At 45.8% G+C, this 25,357-nt stretch overlaps 2 protein-coding genes across 4 annotated transcripts; both read right to left on the reverse strand.

Annotated features, from left to right (window-relative positions):
• Window positions 1-3,045: 3,045 nt before the first annotated feature.
• On the reverse strand, window positions 3,046-10,239 carry LOC141975471 (acidic mammalian chitinase-like). Its single transcript, XM_074935851.1, has 11 exons — window positions 10,215-10,239; window positions 9,958-9,987; window positions 8,773-8,977; window positions 7,876-7,932; window positions 6,788-6,953; window positions 6,311-6,435; window positions 5,860-5,983; window positions 5,578-5,760; window positions 4,600-4,716; window positions 4,136-4,271; window positions 3,046-3,314 (listed from the first exon to the last, which is right to left on the reverse strand). The coding sequence occupies exons 1-11, from the start codon at window positions 10,237-10,239 to the stop codon at window positions 3,046-3,048; spliced, it is 1,437 nt and encodes a 478-aa protein (XP_074791952.1).
• A 4,039-nt stretch (window positions 10,240-14,278) lies between these two features.
• On the reverse strand, window positions 14,279-25,010 carry TAF8 (TATA-box binding protein associated factor 8). 3 transcript variants are annotated; one of them, XM_074936081.1, is made up of 9 exons: window positions 24,945-24,985; window positions 24,184-24,327; window positions 23,421-23,577; window positions 22,378-22,476; window positions 21,660-21,722; window positions 19,817-19,941; window positions 19,322-19,469; window positions 18,843-18,985; window positions 14,280-18,379 (listed from the first exon to the last, which is right to left on the reverse strand). In XM_074936081.1, the coding sequence occupies exons 3-9, from the start codon at window positions 23,431-23,433 to the stop codon at window positions 18,236-18,238; spliced, it is 735 nt and encodes a 244-aa protein (XP_074792182.1). In that variant the 5' UTR covers window positions 23,434-23,577; window positions 24,184-24,327; window positions 24,945-24,985; the 3' UTR covers window positions 14,280-18,235. The 3 variants fall into 3 exon arrangements, with proteins under 3 accessions (XP_074792180.1, XP_074792182.1, XP_074792181.1); XM_074936079.1 differs by lacking the exon at window positions 24,184-24,327 and having other exon boundaries at window positions 14,279-18,379; window positions 24,945-25,010; XM_074936080.1 differs by lacking the exon at window positions 24,945-24,985 and having other exon boundaries at window positions 24,184-24,516.
• Between the last annotated feature and the right edge of the window lie 347 nt (window positions 25,011-25,357).

Consider the following 25,357-nt stretch of genomic DNA (forward strand, 5'->3'; position numbering starts at 1 on the left):
GAAGGATATCCACTCCCATACAAATATACATACTGAGCTCGCATTTGTTAACTCCCCACTTCCTGCATTTTTCCCTCATAAACCCCATGATCAGACCAATGTTTTCAGGAAATAACCATAACAGAATTGCGCCATAAAAAGGCAGCTGGTAAAACTTGTTCTAAAGCAGTCACCAGCTTAGGTAAGAGCAGCAGTTCTGATCAATTTTACCCCATTTACCAGGCCAGTCAGCGGCCCACTCACTCCTCCACCACTTTTACATTGCATAATTCAGCATAGAGCGCTCGCCAGGCATCACAGAGTGTGGTGCAATGTACCATGGTGCCATTATTTTGCACTTTTATCCATGCATTAATTACTATTATTAAATATTACCGTAACAATTAAAGGCTTAACTGATTGTGCTGGGCGTATAGTAAGAGAGAGTCTCTGCCCTAGAAACCACTGTATAAAAAGACAAGACAGAGAAAGAGAGGCAGAATGGAAATGTATGTCTTGCCACTTGCTCTCATCCCTTGTTGGTTAAGTGCCCCAGTTACTAATTATCTGCCTCCTTCCATTTACAGAAGTAGAGTGGCATGAAGTTTGTCCTGATATTCATCTTCCCTTTCTTCCACTGCTCCTAGCATAACCCAAGGGGGTATTGCACTAAATCATTCCGCTTCCTCCTTCAAGGTTTACACCTTTCATACGTTTGTAGGCTAGTATGCTCCTCCTTTTACTCACTGTGGAGCCAAACTGCAGTATAGGTTGTTTAGCTCTCTTCATCTTTTCTCATCTACCAATACCTCCAGCTCCCTGATCTTGTCCGAGATCCCTCTAATGTTGCCACTCTGTTCCATGTCATGTTCTAAGTGCACACCTTTGTCCAGTATGATTGTATCTCACCCTTCTCAACTTTTTCTTCCTCCGTTTCACCAAGACTAAAATTCATGGATGAGTAGAAGGATATGGCAAGATGTTAGAGACAAAGAAGGCTCCTGGTCAAGTTCTGACCCAGTGGACCTAACTGAGCCTCGTTTATACTTATTCAACCTGAATGACATCTTGAGCCAGATCCTGAGCTGGTGTAAACTGACATAGCTCCACTGAAGTCAATGGAGCTGGGCCCATTTACACCCACATGGGATCTGGCCCAAATCTCTGTTGAACAGGTTTATATAGAAGGTCATGATAAATCCCCCAGATTTTTTTTCCCTTTGCCACTCTCAGGAGAGAATATGGGAAGCAAACAATGCTTCCTCTGAGATATCTCATCTGCAGCCTACACTGTGACTGTCCAGAGAGGCGAAAGATACCAAACGCCTACTCCCTGCTGCAACGATGGATCCGCAAGTGGAAATAACCACCCAGACAATGAACCCGCCATTCCTGAAACTCATGTGAAGTGACTGCCTGGTTCCTGTGTTCAGTTCCAGCCTCCAAGGGAAGACAGGCAATGGGAGGTCTTAAAAGAAAATACGGAGATCACTTCTAAGTCATTGGCCAGATCCTAAGCTGTTGTAAAAGGTAAATGGTTCTGTTGATTTGAAGCGGTGTTACACCCATTTATACCAGCTGAGGATTTGGACCAATAGGATGATGTCTGATTTTTTCAGCCCCAGTTCCACCCTCAGTTACACGCATGACACAGTAGCCCCCTCAACCTGTGATTTCCCTCGGTTTCATTAAAAACCTTGAACAGCAAGAGCAATGGGCTAGATGAGACGTTACTCCTTAGGAGGCTGGTATTTTACAGGCAGCCAGCCAGCTGGCAGAAGCCAATGCAATCAAACCTGCAGCAGCAGGGTAATCTCCTGGCGATTACGTTCCATGAACTGGTCTGAAAAGCAGAGGTAGCAGGTGCAAAGATGTCTTCCTGTTAGGGTCCTTTCTGTGAATTAAAAATACCCTAAACTAGAGTCTATGGCATGAGAACACAGCATAAGAACTGAATAGAATAGAGCTTATCACCTTCTTTCTGAGGAGGCCTGTCAAGAACCCCTCTAGACCAGGGGCCTGAGTCTCTGCTCCTTTACACCAGTTTTACCACTGCGTCGCTCCTATTATCTTTATTATTTATATTTGGCCCAGTGAAGTTACTCTAGGATTTACACCAGCGGTCAGTGAGAGGAGAAGTAGGGCCAAGCTGTGCTTTTTATGTTTGTTAAGTAGCTAGGGTCATTATGAAAGATAAATGTATGCTTCAAGGTACCCACTTGAATTCAATGAGATTTGCTACTATGATTTGTCTTCCCAATGTATGTTCTATCGTGACTTACGGCCGCAGGAACCTTCATTATCTTGAAGTCTTCTGATGCTTAAAGGGGCACCCTGAGATAATTTAACACACATTAGGAGCTATAGGTTGTAGTGGACTGTGCCACTGGGTGCAAGGCTGTGCTATACAACAACCGCAGCTATTCATTTCCCACATTTCTCCAAGCAGGCTCGACCACTGCGTGAAGATGTCTTGTGGAACCTTCACCAGCAGGGGAGGGAAGTAAATCCCCAAATAAGGACTTGGTCGGCCCAGGGGATAGGGAACTGTACTGGGTATCAGGAGATCTAGGTTGCGTTTTCAGCTTGGGCACTAATTTGCTACGTCATCTTGGGAAAATCACTTCCACTCTCTGTGCACGAGATTCTCCATCTGTAAAATGGGTATAAGGCTATTTACCTTCCTTTGAGATTGAGGGAAGAAAAGTGAGATAACTATTAATTATTATTATTAAAAATTATATGAGCTGAGATGAAGAAGGACACAAATCTGAACCGCAGAAAGATGTCTTAGGAAATATCTGACTAAGCCAGGCTCAGCCTGTGTTGAATATCTTGCCTATGTAGTTTTGCAATGCATTAGCAGAGAAGACACTATATAAAAGAGATTATTATTTATTACTGTTAAAAACAGGGTCACCAATCACACAGCAGACAGACAACATACATATTAATGCCTTATCGCCACCACTTGGCTTTTTTTAATAGGGCAAGAGGGATTCTGCCGGGAATGATTCGAGTTACAGTATGTTACTCATCAGTGTTTGTTCTGAGCTGGGACTGGGGTTAATATTTTGGATAATTACAGCACTTGCAGCTCTCATCAAAGACGAGGCCAGCTGCACAGGTAAAGTGGTGAGTCCTGCCTCCAGCACATATGTAGAATTTTGTATTATCTTTGGGGTCGGCATAGGTACCATCTTGTCTACCAGCACAAAATGAACCATCTCCCCCCTCAGTTGGGGGAATAACTGGAGAGGTAGTTGTACTGTCGTCTGGAGAAGGTGTGGGGTCTGGTGGAGGGATGTCTGTTGGGCAGTTGGGCACAATCGGATCTAAAATGAATAATTAACAAGTCATTAAGATACATGGATTCAGCCAGATTTCATCTACACATGTATTCCTGTGTGCCTGTCTATGTTTCTGGACTCTGTGCTTCATAACTTGTAATGGCTGTTATCTTGTTTATCACCTGGGGCTCCTGGACTACGAGCACGATCCTGCATAACTTGAGCTGAAGGACTGGCCCCACCCCCACAGGTAAGAGCTGTAGCAGATTCACATCCTCTGCAGATCAGGCACAGAACGGGCATGGTTCACACACTGACAAGCATGTTTCAGAGACATGGTCTAGACGTCTAATCCTGCCTCTGGATTAACATGGCCTTGATGAAGTCACGTAACAATTCAGTGCCTCAATTTCCCCATCTGTAAAACAGGGCAAGTTATATTTATCTGCCTTATATATGTTGTGAGGATTAACTATCTTACAAAGCTCTTCCAAAATGTAAAGTGCTATATAATGGCTCAGAGTTAAGACACCACACATAGCAAAATGCTGAACTTTGCCTCATCAGCAGTTTTCTAAAACTCATATTTACCACATGACAAGCACTTGCATTTTTATAGGCGTGCAAATGGAAACAGGAGATCCAGCTACAAATATGTGGTTTTGGGGCGACACTCACCTCTGTGCAGAGGGCTAGCACAAAACCAAAAATTCAGGCAGTGCTTATGTTCTACTTAATAGCTATATTGAGAACTAGTCCATGTTCTGGCCCTCTGCAGAGGAGGGAATTTCACCTTAGCAGTGTGACAAATATATACTGAACCTCCTAATTATATAGGCCTGAAATACTCATTAGCACCTTCTTACCTTTTGTTTCGAGGAGTCTCTTCAGCTCACTTATTAGAGGATACTTTCCTTCATTGCAGAAAGAGCCCAGGAAATCATCCAGGTCAATAGCCCACACCATGGCACCTCCAAAATGTTTCTCCTTCAAGTATTTGACCTATCAAAAAAATTCGTACAACTATCAATAAAATTTCCACAGCGGCTTAAGAATTCCTTTAAGAATTTCAACACACACACAGTGAAACCAGTAACTGGCTAGACAGCCATAGATCACATAACTTCTAGGCAGTAAAGCCCCAGCTCAAAAATAAATGCTTTGGGAAACATTCCCATCACATTCACAGTGCCTTAGTGCAATACGAAAGAGGCTGAAAATATCTCCCTTTATCGAGAGACTCTGAAATGCACGGAATTTAAGCCAAGTGCTTCCTAATAGCAGGAGCAGAGCATAAGTAAAGCTCACTTTAAAATGTTAAAGGTCTTACTTTGTGTTTATAGCTGCACATGTTGTCATATCCAACCCATTCATTCCCCTTAATGGCATAGGGGACTTTCTGGTCCTGAATCCATCGTACCTGAGCAGTCTTTAGGAATGTGCAGATCTGCCAAAACAGCATGGGGTTAACACACAGTGGACCTCGTTCAGGAGCCAAAAGGTGAAGTCAATGGGCTAGATCTTGTCCCCCCTTTTAGTCTGCAATCCAGCAGCCTAAGTGGTCAGCTAGGAGTTACTCTGGTGGTGTAGAATTGGTGTACCCTGCCTTACCACCTCCTTGCAGCCCCTAGGCCACACAGCTGACAGGAGAGAAGGTGATCACATCACAGCTATACTCCAATCCCCCAGAATAGCCCCTTAGGCTTTGCAGCAGCAAAGAGTAGCTTAGAGCAGCCTTACCTTAATTTGCATCAGGGACTGAATTGGCCTGGGGAATAGGGGAGAAGAAGTGGACACAAAGGGGGGTGGTACAGCCACGTTTGCCCCACCTCCCATTTGGGACCGGAGCTGAATGGAGCTCTTCCAGACCTGAAGATCTAGCCTGCTAGTGTCCCTGCAGTACAATACTAGTGTAAGTGGGAAGAGAATCTGTCCACTGTACAGGAAGAGAGAGAAGCTTAACCAAGAGATAGAAACTCAGCAACCAACCTAAGCAAAAAAGAAATATGTCACCTATAAATCATAAAAGTACATGCCATAAAACACTAATTATGGGCCAGATTCTCAGCGGCTACAAACTGGCATAGCTCCATTGAAATCAATGGGTCTGATTCACATTTACACTCAGAACCCTCTACCTCTCTAGCAGTGTAAAGGGGCCCTTAAAGTGAGCATACGGCCCCTTTGCACTGCCAGAGAGAAGTAAAGGCGTCTTAGTTTCGCCTGAGAACCAGGACTAATGGAACTAGCTCAGTTTACATCAGCTCAGGATCTGGGCCACAAAATGTAATTTTCTCAAGCTTCTCACCTCATAATAAGCCCAGAAACCAGCTTCCCGGGTGTAAGGCCCAGAAGACCCAGCCCCAGAGGCTGGGGCACCCACAGATGTGTCACTGCTGCTAAGCCTAAAGGTACGCCCGTAGGTGGGGAATCCCATCAGGAGCTTCTCGGCTGGGACACCGTTATCATTCCAGTATTCCATGGCATATTTCTGCAGAGATCCAAATGGAAAACCTTTTTACCACCAGTGCCCGTTATCTCAGCTCCCTCTTGGAGAAATAAAAAGGGAGTTTGCTGTCTGTTCCCTTACACAGTTGAAGTACTTGAAATCACCATAGTCGGCAGAGCCTTCACAGAGCAGGCTGTTGTGCCCTGTGAAGGAATCCCAGCCTCCATGGAAGTCGTAGGACATCACGCTGATGAAATCGAGAAGCCTGGTTTAAATTAAATGAAACAAACAAGCAAAAAAAGAAAACACAGTTAGGAATATGATTTCCTGATGGACAAATGAGTCAGCAGACAATACATCATCCCACATTGACCTAAAGGATGCACAAGACTTTGGGCCTGAATATCCATTGCCTAGAACCTTATGCTGTCATTTACGCCTGCCCAAAGGGAGTGTAAATGCTACCATGGGGATTTAGTAGCGTTTTGCACCCACCTATTTTGCATGGGTACTAATGATGAGGCAAGGGGCAAGGCAGCAGAGAACCAGGCCAATCGCATGTCAAGCACAATGCGGGAACCAGTCTACTCACTTCCCTATCTCAGCAATTTCATATCCAGCGTCAATAGTTCCTTTGCCAGCAGATACCGCTGCGGTAACCAACAGCCTTGGGAGTCCAGCGCTTGCAGCCTCAGCTTTAAAGGCTTCCAGCATTTCCTGAAAATGGAAATGAGAGCGTTGGCAGTGATTCTTGTAAAAATGTCATTCCTGTCTAGCAGGGAATATCTATCTAGAAACAGCCCCGCAACCTGCCCTTTGCCATACACTCCTAAAGATCTTCACAAGGTTCCTTCCATGTCTCATTGTCCCCAAAGCCCTTGCAAGATGGAATAGTATCTTAAACAAGGTCTGATACCATATGTCCACAATAGTTGGACTCAAGGAACTAAAGGTGAACTAAAATAATGCAGTGCCAATGTAAACGCTGCTGATACACAGCTTGGTGGTTCAGATCTGACTCACTCCAGCTTATATACAGAATAACTGAGATAGCGCACTGGTTACTCACCTGAATCAAGATGGTGAAGCGATGTTTGTCCTCGGGGGGGCTACCTCTAGAACCTGGGTATTCAAAATCCAGGTCGATCCCATCAAACCCAAACTTACGGAGGTATGCGATCACCGAGTCAATGAACGTTTTACGATTAACTGGTGAGGCAACCATTTCAGTGAATCTGGAAGAGGATAATTCTTAGACAACTTGGCCCCCTTTTTTTCCCTCCATCAACACATGGAACAGCAGACTTGTTCAGTTCCTCTTTTATAAATGTAATTGTCTTAATACATAACAATCTAATTAAAACCCACTTCCATTAATCACCTCCCTTGCTGTCATTAGCAAAGTGTACCCAATAATCCACAATTAATAAATTCTGTTATCACCAAACTCCAGAGTCTGAAGACCTGCGTATTTATCTCAGTCTGCCCTCATCTTTATCCTCCTCCTTCTCCACCATGAAACTATCCTCACCAAAATTCATCCCAACCTGTTCTCTACCACTGTCGTGTGTCCACTAGTACCACCATCTCATTCTCTGCATGATCTGTTTACTCAGAGTACCCTTAATCACTTTCCTAGCCATTATCTTCACTATCAGCTTGATCCACCATCCAATGAAGTCAATGGAAAGACTCCCACTGGATCAGGACCCATCTTCATTATCTCATCATCGTTACACTACCATTTTCTGTTTAATGCTCCCATTATCCGCTTGGGATTTCCAACCACTGCAATATCCAACCTAACTTTTCCCAGCCATCCCCTGCTTACCCATTCTCCACAATCACCTGCCATTCGTATCATGAATGTCTAATCACCATTAACTATCTATATTTTCATAATTCATCACCATTCTTCTCCTTATTTCTTCAACCATTGTCACCAGCAACCACAGTATCATCAATACCCAGTTCTTCAGCTACCCAGTCACTACCACAGTTTACATCTGGTCATTCACATCATCATCGTGGGCCTAATCCTATCCCCCGTGAAGTCAATAGCAAAGCTCTCACTGACTCCAAAGGAGCAGCAGGAGGCTGTATGTTGTCAAGGTCTCAGCATCGTCTTTGTCATTAAGTCAAGGGAAAAGTTCTCACTTCTGAGTGCCAAAGTTCCACCCTCCAATAGCCAGGCTGGTTACAAGTTTGTCGTTTCTGTGACATGAGAAAAGAAAAAGGAAGGTCAGTAAGCAGCAGTCACTTGGTTGCGTTTGAGACTTGGCTCAGTTGTGAACTTTTTGTTGTTGTTATTATTTTTCATTTGAGAAAACCTATTCAGTTCTTTTTGGTGATCATAATTCAGTATTGGTAACAGTGTTGACTAGAGGCCCCAAGCCAGATTAAAACCCCATTGTGCTAGGTGTTGTACAAACACATAGCAACAGACCGACCCTGCCCTGAAGAGCCAACAGTCTAAACAGACAAGACACACAACGGGTGGGACAAAAAGAAATGTTAGCATCCCCATTTTACAGATGGGAAGAGTGAGGCACAGAGAGACCAACTCTGTCAGAGCTGGGATTTGAACCGAGAGTTCCTAAATTTCTGTGCGATGCCCAGCCACAGGGTTCCTCCTCTTTGGTTTAAAAACTGTGTTTTTGTAAAAAAAAAAAAATTTACACTTGAACTGGACTCCTGTGTCAGACCACATTCCAGCCATGAGTAACCTAATGCATCCAAAATGTACTAATCTGAAAATGGGGTTGAATACAATTGACCCTTAGGACTTGATCATGGAACCTTTACTCACACTGGTGCACACTTACACAGTTCCACCAAAATCAGCGGGACTACTTGTGTGAGTAAAGTCCCATGAAGGTTGTGGAACAGAGCTCTTAATGAAAGCATTGCTGCTAGATATCTATTAAACTATTCCTGTTCTCTAATAAAGAAATTCTTCATTGCTGATAGAAAAATCTCAATTTTACCTGGCAACAAGTGGTATTTTTTAAAAGCAAAATTTGCTTTAAATCTTGTACATTGGAAAGTGCTGACCTTTTCTTTAGTGCTTGAAATTCTGGGAAGAGTCTGTCTTCATCATTCCATTCATATGGGGCAATCTTATTTTGATTCATAGTTGCAAAGGCATAGACCAAGTGGGTGCATAGATTTGGGTCCACATTGTTTGGGAAGTACTTGGCAGGTTCTGGCCTGTACTGAGACCAATTAGTGAAGTAACACACAAGTTTGTAGGCAGAGCCTGGCAAGAGAAAAGCAAATTCCAGATATTAAGATGGAAACGTCGGTTTGTTTCTTGATGGAGACATCCGGTGTTATTGAGTGTGGAATCAGACATGCGATTCTCCTTTCACCAATGTTGGTGCAGGAGTAAATCCACGATGTCAATGGAACAACACTGAGGTAACGAGGAAATTCTAGCCTTTTCTTGCTCATCTTCTGATCGTACAAATAGATGCACCGGTCCTGAGTGTGAATGGGGATTTCATTTAACAGTCACTTTCTACTCACAAATTCTGCATACGCAATGCTACCCTGGTATGTATATTTTCTGCATCTACATCTAGGAGTCAGTCACATGTCCCATTCAAGCAACTTCCCAATGACATGTTCCCACATGTTCCCAATGACAAATATAGCAATAAACAGCGTTTTTGAGACATCACCAAGGTCGGGGCATTCCCTTTCAACCAACCACAACGCAGAGATAAACATTGGGCCCAGAGCAGAACAATTATGTTATCGACAGGATAATCTTGCTTAGTTAGAAACCAAGGCCCAGGGTGAGTAGACTCAGCTATCGGTCAGCATTAGAGGAAAAAAAAGAGTACTGGTTTTATTGCCCCTTGCTCCAATTTAATACCGAGGTGCATGAAAGACACGTGCCCATTCTCGAAGTCAGAGAATGGTTGTTAGAAGGAGCAAAAATGGATGGAGCCAACAAAGGGAAACATTAAAGAATAATGAAGAGGGATCAGTGAGTCAGATCCTCAGCACAAAAGCTTATGCTCAAATAAATTGGTTAGTCTCTAAGGTGCCACAAGTCCTCCTTTTCTTTTTGCGAATACAGACTAACACGGCTGCTACTCTGAAACCATAACTACACTGAAATCGAGCTACACCGATTGACACCAGCTGAAGGTCTGGCTAACTGTTCTTTCTAACTGTATTGCAGTTTCATCAGGACCCTGTGCACAAAAAGAAAGAATAAGATGCTCTTACCCAGCTGCAACTGCACCAGAATGGCCAAACCTGCAAAAAAGGAAGAATGCATTAAAAATAAACTTGACTAGAGCCTTTCAATGCTTAAATCAGTCCCAGAGCAAGTAAAACTATTCCATGTACATTGTTACCCAGACACCTGCTAGGACCAGTTCTAGAACACACTGTCCCTGGGCAAAAGGCTGTTGCCTCTGAGACCAGTCATCCAGGGAAGTTATATCCTGACGTAGTCAGCAAAGGCGGAGAGAGTTACTCACCGACCCACAGCAACACCTTTCCCATCTTTCCTTCCAAGGGAATGTCCCACCGAGGGAACTCAGAAGTGCTTTATGTGGCAGAGGCAAGTCCTTATCAGTGTGGAACCTAAACACCTGCGTAAAAGACAGCAGAACGGGGCCCCCAACCACAAACAAAATAAAACAAACAGATAGAAAAGCTCATTTATTCAAGGGCATCAACACCTCCAGTGCCAAGGCTGGGGGTGGGAAGTTGGAACCAGATCCCCTTCCATTTATCTAAGGGAGTGGAGAGCACCAATTCCCTCTGGGCGAAATGCCGCCCGAAGCAGAGGGCCAGCAGAATGCCAGGCACCGCTTATTCCCTCAAAATGGTTTTGAAGGAACCAAACTAAAATGTTAACAAAAAATATTACTGCCTAGATCTTGTGCTGCAGGTGGGGACTCACACACACCACCCCAGGAGGGTTCGGCAACAGTGTCTCCATCCTTTGCACCTCCCCAATTCTGGGCTCCAGGCTGCCAACAGCTTCAGGTGGCCCCAGGCCAATATGGCAGCTGAGGCTCATCAGAGTGCAGGGAAGGCCTGGCCATACCCATTTCCCTCAGCCAGGCCCTCTGTGCCAGACACGGAGACCAGAGGATGCATAGGGATTGCTACACTGGCCTTGAGACATTGGCAAATACCCCTACACTGGGATGATCCTGCCATGGCTAGCTACGGCAGCTTTTTGGCTCAAAGAAGCCCCAACACAGGGGAGAATCTGGACCTCTATAAGTCTAAACCTACGGCCACTGAAGTTAGTGGGAATGCTCCTGTTAAAGTCGATGAAAGTGCATTAGGTCACTGGATCTGGCCTAAGGTGCTTATTTCCCCCCCCCCACACACCCCGACCTCATGTAACTTGTTTATCCATTAACGGCCAGTTCAGACACCCAAGGGAAATCCTGGCCCCACTGAATTCCCAAGCAAAATTCCTGTTGACTTCAGTGGAGCCTGCATGTCAACCCAAGCATCTAGCTTTCAGCAAGGGCCCGTCTTGCTTTCAGTTTTCTAGCGTGGTTGGCTGGGACGCAGTGAGCTTACATAACTTCAGTGGCACTGCCCTCCTCAGAAACTTTAATCCCCTTGTCACCCAGGCTATATTGGCAACACACCAAAAGATAAGGACCGAGAGGGATAGACACAAGGGGGTGGATACAAGATATGCCAAGAGAGGGCCCCTGATAAGACCCAAGCATGCCAGGTGCAAAAAAACCCCAATACAATTAACCTTCAGAGAGTGACAAATGGCCTGGAGATGACTTACTTTAGCGATTAGTCTAAGGCTGTTGAGCAGCTACCCATCGCTGCTTGCATAACTGGTTGGGAGAGCTAGATTATGCATATCTCTAATATACTCCCCCTTTTCCTGCACCTCAGCCTACTTCTGTGCTGAACCACCGGCCAGAGCTCAAGTCTTTTCAGGACCTTAAACAAAAAGAATTAAACTGCCATGACAGAGAGCATGCTTCCCAGTACTGGATGTTCTGTCCAGTTCCTCCACCAGCCAAAGACAAGCTTTATGAAAGGCGAGCATCTCTTCTATTTCTTGCCAATGTCTCCTCTTCTTCTCAGAGCATTCCAGCTCAATAGATCTCACTTCATACAAGAGTTATGCGCAGGAAATGTTTCTCTGTTGACGGTCAGGACCAATACCCTTGCTTCTGATTGTGATTGGAAGGGATTCATACCAACCATCTTGTAAAACCGTGTCATGCATGTCAGAATCAAATACTGTGTCTTTCTCTCCGCCAGCCTCAAGAATCTCTTGGGCCACCTTCTCAGTACACAGAGTGTCACTCTCTGGTATTTTGGTACGTTTCAGAAAACTAAGCCTTAAGATCTGATGCACTCATTACACTTCCCTAGGCCTTTTCTAGAACCCTAAAGTCCTCAAATAGTCTCCAGTACTTGACTTGGGACCAGTTCCTAAGGCTACCCACACTGCTCCGTGATATAAATGATAACCAATTCATGGTAACACTGCACTCATAGAAGTCTAAATGAAACCAATTGAAATGATGAAGTCACAATGAAATGTTTTTACCCTTATTGAAGCAACGAGAAAGTCGAAAGGATTCATCTCAAGGACTTGGGGAATTACAGACCTGTCAGCCTAACTTTGATCCCTGGGAAGATACTGGAACCAATTATTAAATCATCAGTTTGTAAGTACCCAGAGGCTAATAGGGTTATAAGGAATAGTCAGCATGGGACTTCAGTAGGACTATTCTCCCCGTAGGAAAATCGTGATACTTACTTCCTTAATTCAGCTATTTCATATGCAGCATCAATAGTCTCTGACAGTCCACACAGCTGCTGTGATCAACGGCCTCCAGCATCCAGTGCTTGCAGCCTGAGCCGTAAAGGCTTCCAGCGTTTCCTAAGGGGGGAAATAAGGACCGCGGTCACTCTTGTGGGAAGCTCATTCGCTTTCCTCAGTACTGAAGTGAATGGGCCAGTACCAGCTGTGCTAGCTCGTATGAGCCACCCATGCAGGCACCCGGTGCATAGCATTCTCTCAATAGTCTGCACAGACAGCTAGCCCAGGCCTTCACTTAGTCACAGAGCAGGGTTTGACAGATGCTGAGTCTCCACAGCTCTTATTGAGGTCAGTGGGGTGAATACATGCTAAAGGTTAAGCATGTGCTCAAATTCCTTTCTGGATGGGGGCACAGGATGCGATAGCACGTCGGTTTCTCACCTGAATCAAGATGGCGAAGCAATGCTTGTCCTCTGGCGGGCTGCCCCTAGGACCCAGGTATTTGAAGTCCAGGTCACTCCCATCGAACTCAGACTTATGGAGGTAGGTGATCCCTGAGTTGATGCTTTTATGGTTACCTGGTGGAGTAACCATGTCAGTGAACCTGGGAAGAAAAGGTGTCCTAACTGGACAATAGCACTATCACTTTCACTCCTAATTCTTATGTGAGTGACACCCCCAGTTCTGATCCCACTGAGAACGGGATTTGGAGTCAGGGAGCCCATTACCAGGAACAGGACACCAGCTAGGTCTCTACAGTATCTGCAGATTAATGCAGTGACCATAAACTCTGGGACAAAGAAAAGACAAGGGAGAATCAAATGGTTACATAAAAAGTTTAATCAGGTCTGATGGTGGTGGTACTTTATATCCCAACTGACAAGGCTCCAAGGACAAAATGCAATGAATCTTGCTAGAAAGAGTGACCGGTTATGGGGTGATTACACTCAAGGCTCTGCCTCTTCATCCCTTGCAACTCTTCCTGACTACACAGATGCAGTGGGATAAAGCTGCCTGTTCCCCATTGCCTTCCTGGTATAGCCATCCAAAGGAGACAGTGTGGCCTCGCAGATAGGGCACTGGGGACTGGGACTGAGGAAATCTGGGGTTTTGTTCCTGGCTCTGCCACGAGCCTGCTGGGTGACTTTGTGCAAGTCGCTTCCTCTCACTGTGCCTCAGTTTTCCCATATGTAAAATGGGGATAATGACACTGATTTCCTTTGTAAAGTGCTGTGAAATCTACACCTGGAAAGTGCTGTATAAGAGCTAGGTATTATTCAGATATAACGGGTCCCCAATCCTGTAGTTCAAGAACTACTTCTTCTGGCAGGGATGGATGTAGTGATTCCAGATCAGGATATGGGATGTGCTCATTTGTATCCTGATACCCAGAATGACCTCCCAGCTCACAACAATGGTAGTGGTTGGCCTTGGGAACAAACCAAACGTTGCATGCATATTTATGGACGAGGCAAATACTTCGTGTGCTTGGCAAATTAGAAAAGAGGAAGGGCTTTCTCGTTCTCATACTCCCCCCATCCCTCCCTCAGGAGAGAGGAGAAATGAAACCCATCAGAAAGGAGTGCAACGATTTGCAAAAAAATGAGCAGATTTCAGTCCAGACTAACAACAGCCCACCGCCTTGCGTTACATAAAGTAGGATTAATTTAGGGTCCGATGCTGCACCCAGTTCATGTGCACAGTGCCTCACGTTATGAACAGGACAGGGAGCACAGGGAACAGAAATTCTGCATTAATGACACATTGCTGTTTGGCCATGGTTACTCTGCCTCATAGCGTAAGGGGGTCCTAAGAAGGGAGTGTATAGCTAAGCACCATATTAACACTCTTGGTGATTGAGATCAGTCTTAACCTTCGGTCTGTGCAGACATGCCCATTTTCTCCTCAACCCTCATTTACCCTGTGCTGTTGTGGGGAAAGGAGCAGTTGCACGCAGAGTTTAAGACTCCTTGCTTCTCAGTGCAGAGGACTATGCCTAGCACGGAGCCTCAGTTGCATTCACGTGCAGTCTTCCGCTCACACAGGAGCACAAGATCCTTTCAGGCTCTTCTGTGAGTCACCCAAGGAGCTGCAGGGGCCAGGGCTTTTTTTTTTTTTTTTGCAACTCCAATGAAAGCAATGGAGCTAGATCAGGGTAAAACTGGAATAATGCACTGGGGTACCAGACCCCAGATGCAGTCCATGCTAGTGCAGTGACAGTCTTCAGTACCAGGCATTGCTCTCCAGCTCAGAAATGTGGCAAAATTCCAGGGCTGGCCTGGATGGTGGAGTTCTTACTCCAGAACATGGAGGAAAAGGCTGAATACAAACAACTAAGGGAAGCTGTTAATCCTGGATAGACATTCAATCAATCCCTAAGTGCATCCAAGGTTCACACGTCGACAGTGACTCGCTGTTATTAGAGACAGAACTTCTTTTATTATGAACTTAAAAATAATTATTTTCATTCTACTTTTGTCCAACTCAGGTTTTTATCATCAAAAAAGCCTAATCCAAAATGCCCAAACAAAAATATAAATTTATAAATATACAATGTCTGTATGTACATACATTCTTCTATACAACAAATGCACTGGCAGGCTTGACAATGGCACGTACAGGGCTCTTTCGCTAGGGATAACGTTTAAGAGCTTCTGGCTGGATTCTGAGCCTCCCACGATGGAACAATTCAACCTCAGGGAAAAAGGAATTTTACATGTTGGTCCTGGTGGCATTTAGGCCCCAATCCTGCTTCTGCTGAAGTCAATGGCAAATCTCCCACTGACTTGGATGGTACAGAATGAAACCCACAGATGGCAGGCTCCGGCCTTTGCATTTAGAATCTCCCTTTAGCAACCAGTTTTTATCCTCATTCTATTATACATGGGAGTGATGTGACATCACCATTAACTACAAACAGCCACTGCTTTGGCCAAGGTTGTCTTCTGAAGGGAGGAGGATTCTGGCAGAAAAACAAGGCACGTCCAAGCATGGACACTTCTTTACTCCATCATCTCAGCCACAGCACACAGAGCCCTTGCTTTCTGAAAGCAGGGTCTCAGCACAATAATTGGCTTGAGTGAAGAGGCTGTTGTGATTACTCCCCCCTAGCACCTCCCCATGCCACACTTGTCCTTCAGCTGGGAGGACAAGGAGACTTCTTCTAGTGGGTAATGTATTGACGCATAAGAGAGCAGCACCCAACTCTCTCCGCTGGGCAATGCTGCCAGCCTGCCAGGGGCATTGCTTCCTGATCACAGTCTCATGAGACAGCATGGTGAATTGTTCCAGGAATCATCAAACCAGCTAGTACCGGGGGAAGAGACTGGAAGACAAAGGGATATATTTCTAGATAGCTGGAGAGTGATAGGTGAGAGGGCAACTGTATAAACCACAGGGTACATGGACAGAGAAAGGGAGGTAGAGCACCAAGAGACTGATATTTCCCACAGATTTCTGGTTCCTTGCCCAAATGCGCAGTAGGCTGGATGTTAGTGGAGTGACAGAAAGGGTTGAGCACGACCAATTTCATTGCAGAGATAGAGAGCTTAAAGAGCTGGATTACTGAGGTGGAAAGGGAATGAGATTTTGATACTTTTCATCTCAGGATCTTTTCCACATATGCCTTCTAAAAAAAAGGCCTGATCAATTTTGCTTTCAGTTTCAATAGCTCTAAAGCGTTTCGTTTCTATTTTTCCAAAATTTAATTTAAAAAATGCTTTAAAATCATCAACCTGCTGCCTACTTTTCTTTCTCGGGCAGCCCAATTTTGGGAGGGGTAGTGGTTTAGCTAAACCTGTATACATGTGCTTCAGAGCAAAACCTTCCCGCTTCCAACAATAATAGTGTTTAACAAGGCAGTCTGAAGCGGTCAAGCCATTTGCAATTGACAGTCTGACCTCTGCAACCACTATGGGTGCAATGTTTTCATCTGCCATGAAATCTCTGCCATTGCTGAATATTTTCACAGAGGCATCTTTTCATTTAGCACTAGCAGTCAGAGAAAGCTATTTGGTATTAGGGGCAATCCCTCGCTGGGTCCATGGATTTACAGCATGGAGTTTCTCTACTCAGGTTTTACTCATCCTTACTCAAGGAAAACTGTTGAAGTCAACCAGTGTTTTGTCTGAATAAAGGCTGAGTGAAAGTTAAGTAAGGGCCTCAGGATCCAGGCTTGAGTGAAGTCTTATACCATTCCTAGGTCACTGGTCATGCAAGAAAGAGCGGTGTTTTTTGGCTGTTAAAGAAAAGGAGTCTTTCCAGTGAATAAAAGCCCTCTATTTCCACAGGACAAAATGGACCATAAGGACAGTCCGTCAATTGATTCTCATTCCGTATTCCAAATTTTCTAGCACAGTGGGTTTCAAACAGCTGGCAGACTCTCAGGGGACCTGATTGCACTGAAACCAAACAGAATCGAAAGGGAGCCTGAAGCAGCTGTTAGATCTTGCCATTCAGACAGCTGGAAAACATTCTCTAACTGGAAAGGTATAAACAGCATGCTTACTGCTTTTAAGTGCAGCTGTAGTCAGAAAAGCATGGCATTCTGGACCTCTGTATTTATTCCCCTCCTCTTAAGTGACACACCAGATGCACTCAGTTTACCAGATTTAAAAACAAAAAACAAATCAACTTTTAACTGCCAACATTATAAACAAAGTTTGAGAACTGAAAATGCACCAGGGATTCTTCTGCCTCTTACTGGACACTCTCCTCACAAATAAAGCCTCTGCACAGTGAATTTAGCAGATGCTGTGCAAAGCAGAGAGAAATCCAGCCCTATGGCTAACAGGCATAAAAATCTTGGACTTTTGCCAGACAAATGCACCAACAAGACAAAGACACACAAGAAGCTGATCTATTGATTAAGAGGGAACCATTCTGACAGATCTGTTGAGTAAGAAGGGGACCACAGTTAATTTTCTCACTATAAATGCACTTTAAAAAATAGTGTGAACATTTTCTGCAACTCCACATTTAAACACTAGAATAAGTGGCATACTTGGGCAGTCTCCCTCATGACCCCGATACACATGCATAACCCTGCCCATTGCTCCTGAACAAGGGGATTTAGGCCAAACCAAAACACCAACAACTCTGAATATTCAGCAACTTTGGATCTGGGTCTAGATTTCATGGCAGGACCTCTAGCTCTGGACAACCTCAAACTCTAGGGAAATTTAAGATATGGAGCTTTGCGCAGCAGCCCAAGCCAATCTCTGGTTCAAATAGAGATCACAGTTAACAAGGGACCATGGTGTGAATCCTGTGCACACCAGTGCAGACAGGCAGAGCGGAATGGACAAGTCTTCCTTTGAGTCAAGACGAGGACTCCACCAGCCTGTGGAAGCACATCGATTCTTGCATTCTACACAGTCCACTGGGAAATGTTAAGCAGTGAAAACCCTTCTGCGTGCCTCCTCCTTACAGGACGAATCCATCCCATGAAGAGGGGCAATGTCACAGCTGCAGCTAGGTGTTCTCTGGAGTAGATGGGCTGATTCCAGTGTGAGGACTGGTGGCTTCCATGCCCCTTCCCTACTGACCGTGCCAAGCCATGGGGGTAGGGGGGAGGAGAAGTGTAGTCTGGTATGTACAGGAGGTCATCCCTCTGCTTCAACCACTCGACCAGCAGTATCTCCCCTCTTTGTCCTGCACCACTCATAGCAGCAAAGGAAACCTCCGTGGGACAGCCACCTGGCCTCCTCTTCCTCCATGCAGTCAGCTTGCTGCAGCTTACTTCTTCCTGCGGATCTTGGGTTTTTTCACTGGCCGGAGGTAGGGATTGTCTATTAGGCTCTCCTCTCCGTTGCGGCTGCCGGACAGGGATGCATTTTGCTGTAGCACTGAAGCATTCTCTTTCTCAGCTCCCGAATCATCCTGCCAAGTAAAAACAATAAATATTTGAAGTTAGGAACAGCTGAGCTGAGGGGGTCTGCAGACCAAAGAGATACACAGCAACCAAGAGCAATAGGGATAACGAACAATGAGCAGCACTCAGGGAGATGACCCTTGTTTCCTACTGGGAGTAGATGCCTATGGGAACAGTACAGGATTCTAGGGAAATCGTCTTTCCTCTGAGGTTGCAGTGAAAGTGCCCTCATATAGTCAGGATCCAACATTAACAGCCACAAGGCTCTATTCTGTGAGCTGAAGCATGACAAAGATCTATGACATTTTGCATGTCATTTATACTGGTGCAAAGGGGACATAAAATGGTACCCAAATCAACGCTTGACACTCTGCCCAGGCATGTCAATGATGATTCAAAAGGGCAAGACAGGATAATCAGACCCAAGGAGGATCACAATGGAGAGTTCCAAGTTTCTGATCCTGGGCATACCGTGCTCATGTGGAGGGGGAGGTTTTCCGTGTCCGTCTGATCATCTTGCTCGGATGAATCCGTTTCCTCCATCTGCTGCATCTCCAGCTCAGAGGGGAGAAGAGCAGTCAGGTACGGTATTGTGAAAGGTCTGGCAGCAATCACTAGGGATGGGGAAAGGAGGGCATGGTTAGCAACTTAGGAGACTTGCTTCTCAATTAAATGTGTGTTATTTCTAAGCCAACAGCTGTCAGGAAGCACTGAAGCAAACGTATTATTAAAAAAGCCCCAAATGTGTTTAACCTCTCCTGAGACTCAGTCCCCTATCTGTAAAATGGGGCTAACAGTCTTTCCTTACTCCACAGGGTTGTTGTGAGGATAAATACATGAAAGAGTCTGTAGTACTCCGATATTACATGGGGGCCATGCAAGAACCCAAGATAGATAAAGAAATCATTTATATTTAGTGTCTGGCATTGGGCATCTTAGATAGCTCTTACATGGGAACGTGCTAACATCATCCTTGAAGAGACTCTGCGTCTCTCCCGTCTTTGCCATGAAGCGAGTCAGAGCTCTTTCCACATCACGCCTCTGCGACGCTGCCTTTTCCCGTAGTATCTGGTAATCTGAAACTGGCTCCCGGTACGTCTGTTGGGCAGGGAGGGAGAGAACAAGGAGATGTGCAGACTTAGGACTTGCAGGTACTAGCTCTGTAATAGAGTTACCGGATGCAGGACAGCCAGCTCAAGTTAAAGACACTATTGGTGAGTGGATGACACAACAAAACACAGAGCTCTCAACTAACAATGCCTTGCAGAGAGCTGCAGAGCTCAGAAATACAGAAACCTGCGGCCCAGTAAATGAGATGATTCACAGTAAATGAGAAAGTATCCTAGATAAATGGGTACCAGGCTTACATTAACAGTGCTTATGTTGCTGCTGCTGCAATGCCAAAGAGACGATGAATGACATTTTGTAAAGTCTTTTCCACTCACCGGAGTTTTGATGTAGGTGTGAGGATCCGGGAACTCAGGAAAATGGCCGGGGATGTGGGATGGATGGGGTTTGTTCTGTCCCGCCGTCAGGGCTTTGGGAGTCACGGGCTGATTTGTCACAGGCGCTGCAGTTAAATAATAAAAACTTAGTCCTCATTTTTCAGCCCAATCCCCAGCATAAGAGGAGTGTAAGCAGAAATTGAGCTGATCTCTCTATCTATAGTATAACCAGGGACAGACCATTTCCCCTAGGCAACCGTTTCAGACTCCATTCTAGATCACTCCAAGGAACAATGATTAGTTGAAATTGACAATGAACTGCACTCAGCCCACCATGTAAGTATGTGGACACCAAACCCCATACAGAGAAGTTCAATGGGCAATGAGGTAACACTAGAACAGTACCAACTATTTTGACAAATGGGGCCCTATTCCTTCATTTATCATTTGTCAGTTACAGAAAATCTGAATACAAACTGCTCTTCCAGTAGGTAGTCGTCTCCATCGTGCCTCAAAAGAACAGAAACTCTTTGGGTGCTGTGACGAAGCGGGAATGTTCTTAATGTTTTCTCTGAATGCTGTGTGGGTGCCTCAGTTTCCCCTATGCAGTTCTTCAGTATCTAGGTGGTGGGATAAGGGGGTGTGATTGTTGCAGAGCCCTAAAGGGGCTGCACAGAGAATGGCCGACACCCCGTCTCCTGGCAACTGATGCCCTGGGCCCCTCTCCTCTGCAAAGGTGCCAGCTGAAGGTGTTGGAGAACAAAGAGGTCAGCTGACCTCCTGGCCCGGGAAAGAGACAAAGGCTGGAGGAGGAGTGGGGGGGGTGGAGGAGGCTGGGGGAGACTGCTGGAGAGAGTTTCAGTTTTGGAGCTGGCGGGGAAAATGGAAGGAGGGCCAGATGGGCCTCTGGCCTCCCTGTCCCCCCATGGGGAAATGGAGGGGGGGGCCAGATGGGGCTCTGGCCTCCCTGCTCCCCAAAGATGGACCTGACTGAGGGGTCCTGGTCTCTGTACCTACAAGCTCTGTTTTAGACAATGTTCCTGTTATCTAATAAATCTTCTGTTTTACTGGCTGGCTGAGAGTAATGTCTGACTGTGGAATTGGGGTGCAAGACCCTCTGGCTTCCCCAGGAGCCCCGCCTGTGCAGACTCACTGTGGGGAGCACACGGTGTGGAAGGGGATGCTGAATGCTCCAAGGTCAGACCCAGAAAGGTGGAAGCTGTGTGAGCTTTTTGCCCTGGAGACAGTATGCTCACAGAGAGGAGGCTCCCCCAGAGTCCTGACTGGCTTTGTAGGGAGTAGTTCCAGAGCATCGCCCAGTGAAGTCGTGACAGGTGCATTCAGAGGGGCTGGTGGAGTGCGAAATACAAGTGCATTCACCCATTTGGTGGGCGTACCCCCAAGCTAAGATTTTACGGTCCACAAAATTTTAGAAATGGCCAAAAACATTTACAGGCACAGAATTACTTGTGGATTCACAGGTTAGTCAATTTCTCTTCCGTTTGTCGTCAATTTCATCTTCTGGTTGTTGTGCACTAGCCCGACTCTGCAATGTTTAGGATACAAAACCTCAAGAGAGATTTTTATTTGTTAAAAATGTTACTTTAAACAAAATAAAGTCCCATGGAAACAGTCTGTTGGTCTCAGGATCCATAAAATCTGGTTTTTTTTTTTTTTTTACTATACGTAGGTTTTCAACCAAACATCACCTGACAGAATCCCTTTAACAACCATTTCAATCTATCTATATTGCTTTGAATTATTTATCTACTATTGTTTTGCATGGCACCAATTTACTTGCTTAGTACAAATTAATTTCCTTGCTAGATGATAACCCACGTACGTGCAGTGATGACCATCCGCTGGGAGCGCTTGGCATATGCAGGGAGAGTTTCTACATTGAACCCTGAAACACAGGAGATGGGGAAACAGAAATCACGCGAGTATCAACAAAACAAGGACTGACGAACGTGGGCGCTTGCCCATATAGAAAACACTGCTTCTTGGCTCAATTCTGATCTCACTGAAGTCTATAGGAATTTTGCTATTTACTTCAATGGGAATAGGACAGAACTCCAAATGATCTCAGTCTATATTTATACCTATCTGAGCATGAAAATGAGGCCTTTCCACTAAGACCTGGATCATTGAGACCACCCTCTTCTCCTGTTCTATTGTCTATCTTTTTTCTCTCCAGAACCCTCAAAGTTTAGTAACTCTCTCTCCAGCTGAAGAAGACTAGACGCAGAGAAATCTGGAGGAATTTAATACCACTGAGCGTCATCCAGAAAGATATAAACTACTCTCCCAACCCGATCCCAACTGCTCAGGAACCTAGCACTCTGCTGCTGTAACACTAATGGACCTTGTAAGTCCTTGGAAGCTCTCTCACGATCTCAGTAGCCCCAATCTGAAAGGCAATGTTATTCTTAGTCAGGCTGGTAAGATGCCAAACAAGCCATGTTCCAATACCAGCAGGAGCAAGCGCAGCAAAACAACCCTCCACCCAACCCTTCATGATGCAACCATTGGAGCTTGCTGTGAACCAGTCTGATGCTCACCCATTTCGACTAAGGTAACAACAATATCCGAAAGGGTCGGCTGAGTTCTTGCTGTATGCTCACAGTAGGACTTGGCGCTCCTTCCGATTTCTGACACATCTGGAAAGAAATGTCCAGCAGAACACGGACATTTGAAACAGACCATGGCTTACAGATTTATATCAGACTAATCCTGATTTCAGACACTTATACCTGATGAGAGCTTCAATGAGCCCTTTCATTGAGGTTAGAAAGGAAAGAAAAGGTCTTTTGGAATACAAAGTCTTATGCTGGATTTTTAATTTTTTTGTAAAAAAAATGGCTTTGCATCATTTAATGGAGACATTAAGATCAAATAATCAGACAGCGTCTACCAAGTTTGCAGCACATTCATTTGCAAGCATGCAAAACCCCAGGTTTGTGAACTCAGAAAAACATGTATGCTAAGCAGTGAGTGCACAAATCAGAAAGTTAGGTGCATAGTTGTCTATCTTAGGTACGTCTATGGTCCCCTTTACTAGAGCATCAACACCTCACAAACTTTACTGTATTTATCCTCAAACCAACCCTGTGAAGCAGGGCAGAGCTATTTACCCCCATTTTACAGATGGGGAACAGAGGCAAAGAGACACTAAGTGACTTGCTCAAGGTTTCAAAGGGAGTCCGGGGCAGGGCAGGAAACTGAACTCAAGTCTCTTAAGTACTAGGCTAGTGCCTTAACCACTGGATCATCCTTTCATTCTCTAGTTACCTCATTTACACAAATGAATAAGTGCTTGCAAAATATATACATTTAAGATTGGAAGCCTGTTTGAAAATGTTGCCCTAAACTTTAGAAAGAGACCAATGTAAAGCTTCAGTAATTAAGAAGCAATTAACTACTCTGGTGATCTGTCAGGTCTGTTTACATTATAGCAATGTTGCTGTATCATGGGTGCTCATTTCTATTTCCAGTGGGAATACTTGATTTTAAGACCACTGTATTTTATTTCAGAAACTATGCTGGCCTCTCAAATCTCTGCTTTATTGGTTGAAATAGCTGCACCTGTGATACAGATACTTACAGCTCTGTAACATTTCTGTCAGGGTTTCCACCGCTGCCTTTTCGGCGCTCTCAAACCCAGCCTCTGTCAGCAGGGAGCTGACCACAACCTGCAGAGTCCTTCTCCGAGCCAAGTAATAATTATCTGCGGGCGTTGTTGAGTGTTTGCCTCCTGATCTCTATAGAAACAGATCCCCACACACACACAAAAACAGGAGATGTCAACAATGACTTCAACGAAGTGAAAACCACCACCACTTGATCACAGAGGAGTAGGGTACAGAAGGATATCATGCAAGAGTCTAATACCAGTTCCCCAAACCTCAACTCTGCCAATATCACCTCAGCCCTGACTTCAATACCCCCTCCTATTCCAGTCTGGCAAAAGAACAGATTGGAAATAAGCATTAGGAATCACACTGATTCTGTTGCATTGTCACGCTAAGTCGCCAGATGGGACAGGACTAGAATTAGACTCACAGCACTGGAACAATTTGGAGTGCTCGGGGGCAGAACTGTGAGCATGTTGCAAGTGGAACTTTAACAAAGCAGCGTGGTGTAGTGTTTACAGCAGGATACTAGGAGCCAGGCCTCCAGCTCTGCCTTGATTTAACAAATATAAAATAAACCATAAGTCTCTCCTTCACAGTTTGCTTGTCTTCTCAGATTGTAGGCTCCTGGACTTAGGGCCAGTGTCTTGTACATTAGGGTAGCACTTAGCACTTGGCTGCTACTGAAATCCAAATACATAATAGAAATAAATTAGAAGTAATGAGCAACAGCACCTCCTATCTGATTCACTGGCAGTTGTGGGTGTGTAGTGCCTCTGAAAAACAGCCCATTCACATCTCTGTGCCTCAGTCCCCCACTTGCAAAACAGCCGTGACACCATACTGCCAGACCACGTCCTGTTTCTCTAGCAGGAGAATCTCAAAGAATCCCACCTGTGTTACTGCAGGAGGATCTCAAAGACAGACGAGCCCCCCTTTTCCACAGGAGCATGTTACTAGCCCCCTCGTGCCCAGGGGCAAACAGCAGCCCAGGGAGGGGAAAGCAGGTCCGCAGCAAACCAGATGAGCTGGGCCCAGTCTCTGCTTCACACCCTAGCCAAGTGTGGCACCTCCCGCCCCAGGGCCCCACGTGCCCCCTCCTCTGCTCCATCCCCTCACAGTGCCAGGCTCTGCCCGACCAACGGGACCCACCCCTGGGCTAAGCCCTGCCAGGGCACTAGACACTGGGGCTCGCCTCGCAGCCACCCATGCACTGTCCCTTTAAGACCCGCCCACGCCAATCTTCATGTGATTGGCAGCGACCGCGGTCAATCAGGCTACAGGCACTTCGGCCAATCGAAGGCCAGCTCCAAACCCCGCCTACTCCAGCAGGTCAGCCAATCAGGGCCTCCCTCTCTTCGGCCCAGCAGGCCCCGAAGCCGCCCACCCGAGCCGCAGCCGCTTCAACGCGCGTCGGATGAGCCGGTCCTCCGGCCACCTTGACCCGTGCGCTGGCCATTCCCCAAGAAACTTAACCCCCCGGTATCCGCCGTTACCGTGCCCGAGCCGCTGGACACCGTGTCCGCCATCTTGAATCCATGGGCGACGACGCGCGTGCGTGGCCGCGCGGGGCATTATGGGAGTTGTAGTCTTGACGAGAGGCTGGGGCTGCAGGGGCAACCCAGTGGCATAGGGGCTGTGATGGGGAAGCTCGTGCTGAGTCTGGGCTGCAGAGGAGCCCTAGGGCTGGGGACCTGAGCGGGAGCTGTCTACCTGAGTCTGGATAGAGCCTGAAACAGCTCTAAGAAGTGTGAATTGCACAGACCCAGTGATTTAAAGGGTATCACCGTTCACTATTTCACTGTGAATCAAGGGACGACAGAGTCTGGCTTAGGGGTGGAATTTGCGAGGGCACCGTTAATTTATTTTTCCAGTTCACAGCCTGGGCCAGTCTCAGGAAGACAGGACT

This window comes from Natator depressus, chromosome 21 (genome assembly GCF_965152275.1).
Source record: "Natator depressus isolate rNatDep1 chromosome 21, rNatDep2.hap1, whole genome shotgun sequence".
Lineage (NCBI taxonomy): Eukaryota > Metazoa > Chordata > Testudines > Cheloniidae > Natator > Natator depressus.

Excerpts from the sequence above, each read along its gene's own strand:
- LOC141975471 (XM_074935851.1), bottom strand. The coding sequence starts at position 10,239 with ATGGGAAAGGTGTTGCTGTGGGTCG. Across the intron at positions 5,984-6,310 it reads GAAATTGCTGAGATAGGGAA|GCTTCTCGATTTCATCAGCG; the intron begins GTGAGTAGACTG and ends AATTTAAACCAG. Across the intron at positions 5,761-5,859 it reads ATTTCAAGTACTTCAACTGT|AAATATGCCATGGAATACTG; the intron begins GTAAGGGAACAG and ends GGATCTCTGCAG.
- TAF8 (XM_074936079.1), bottom strand. The coding sequence starts at position 24,977 with ATGGCGGACACGGTGTCCAGCGGCTCGGGCACG. Across the intron at positions 18,986-19,321 it reads TGATGTTAGCACGTTCCCAT|TGATTGCTGCCAGACCTTTC; the intron begins GTAAGAGCTATC and ends CCCCATCCCTAG. Across the intron at positions 18,380-18,842 it reads TCCCCCTCCACATGAGCACG|GATGATTCGGGAGCTGAGAA; the intron begins GTATGCCCAGGA and ends TTTACTTGGCAG.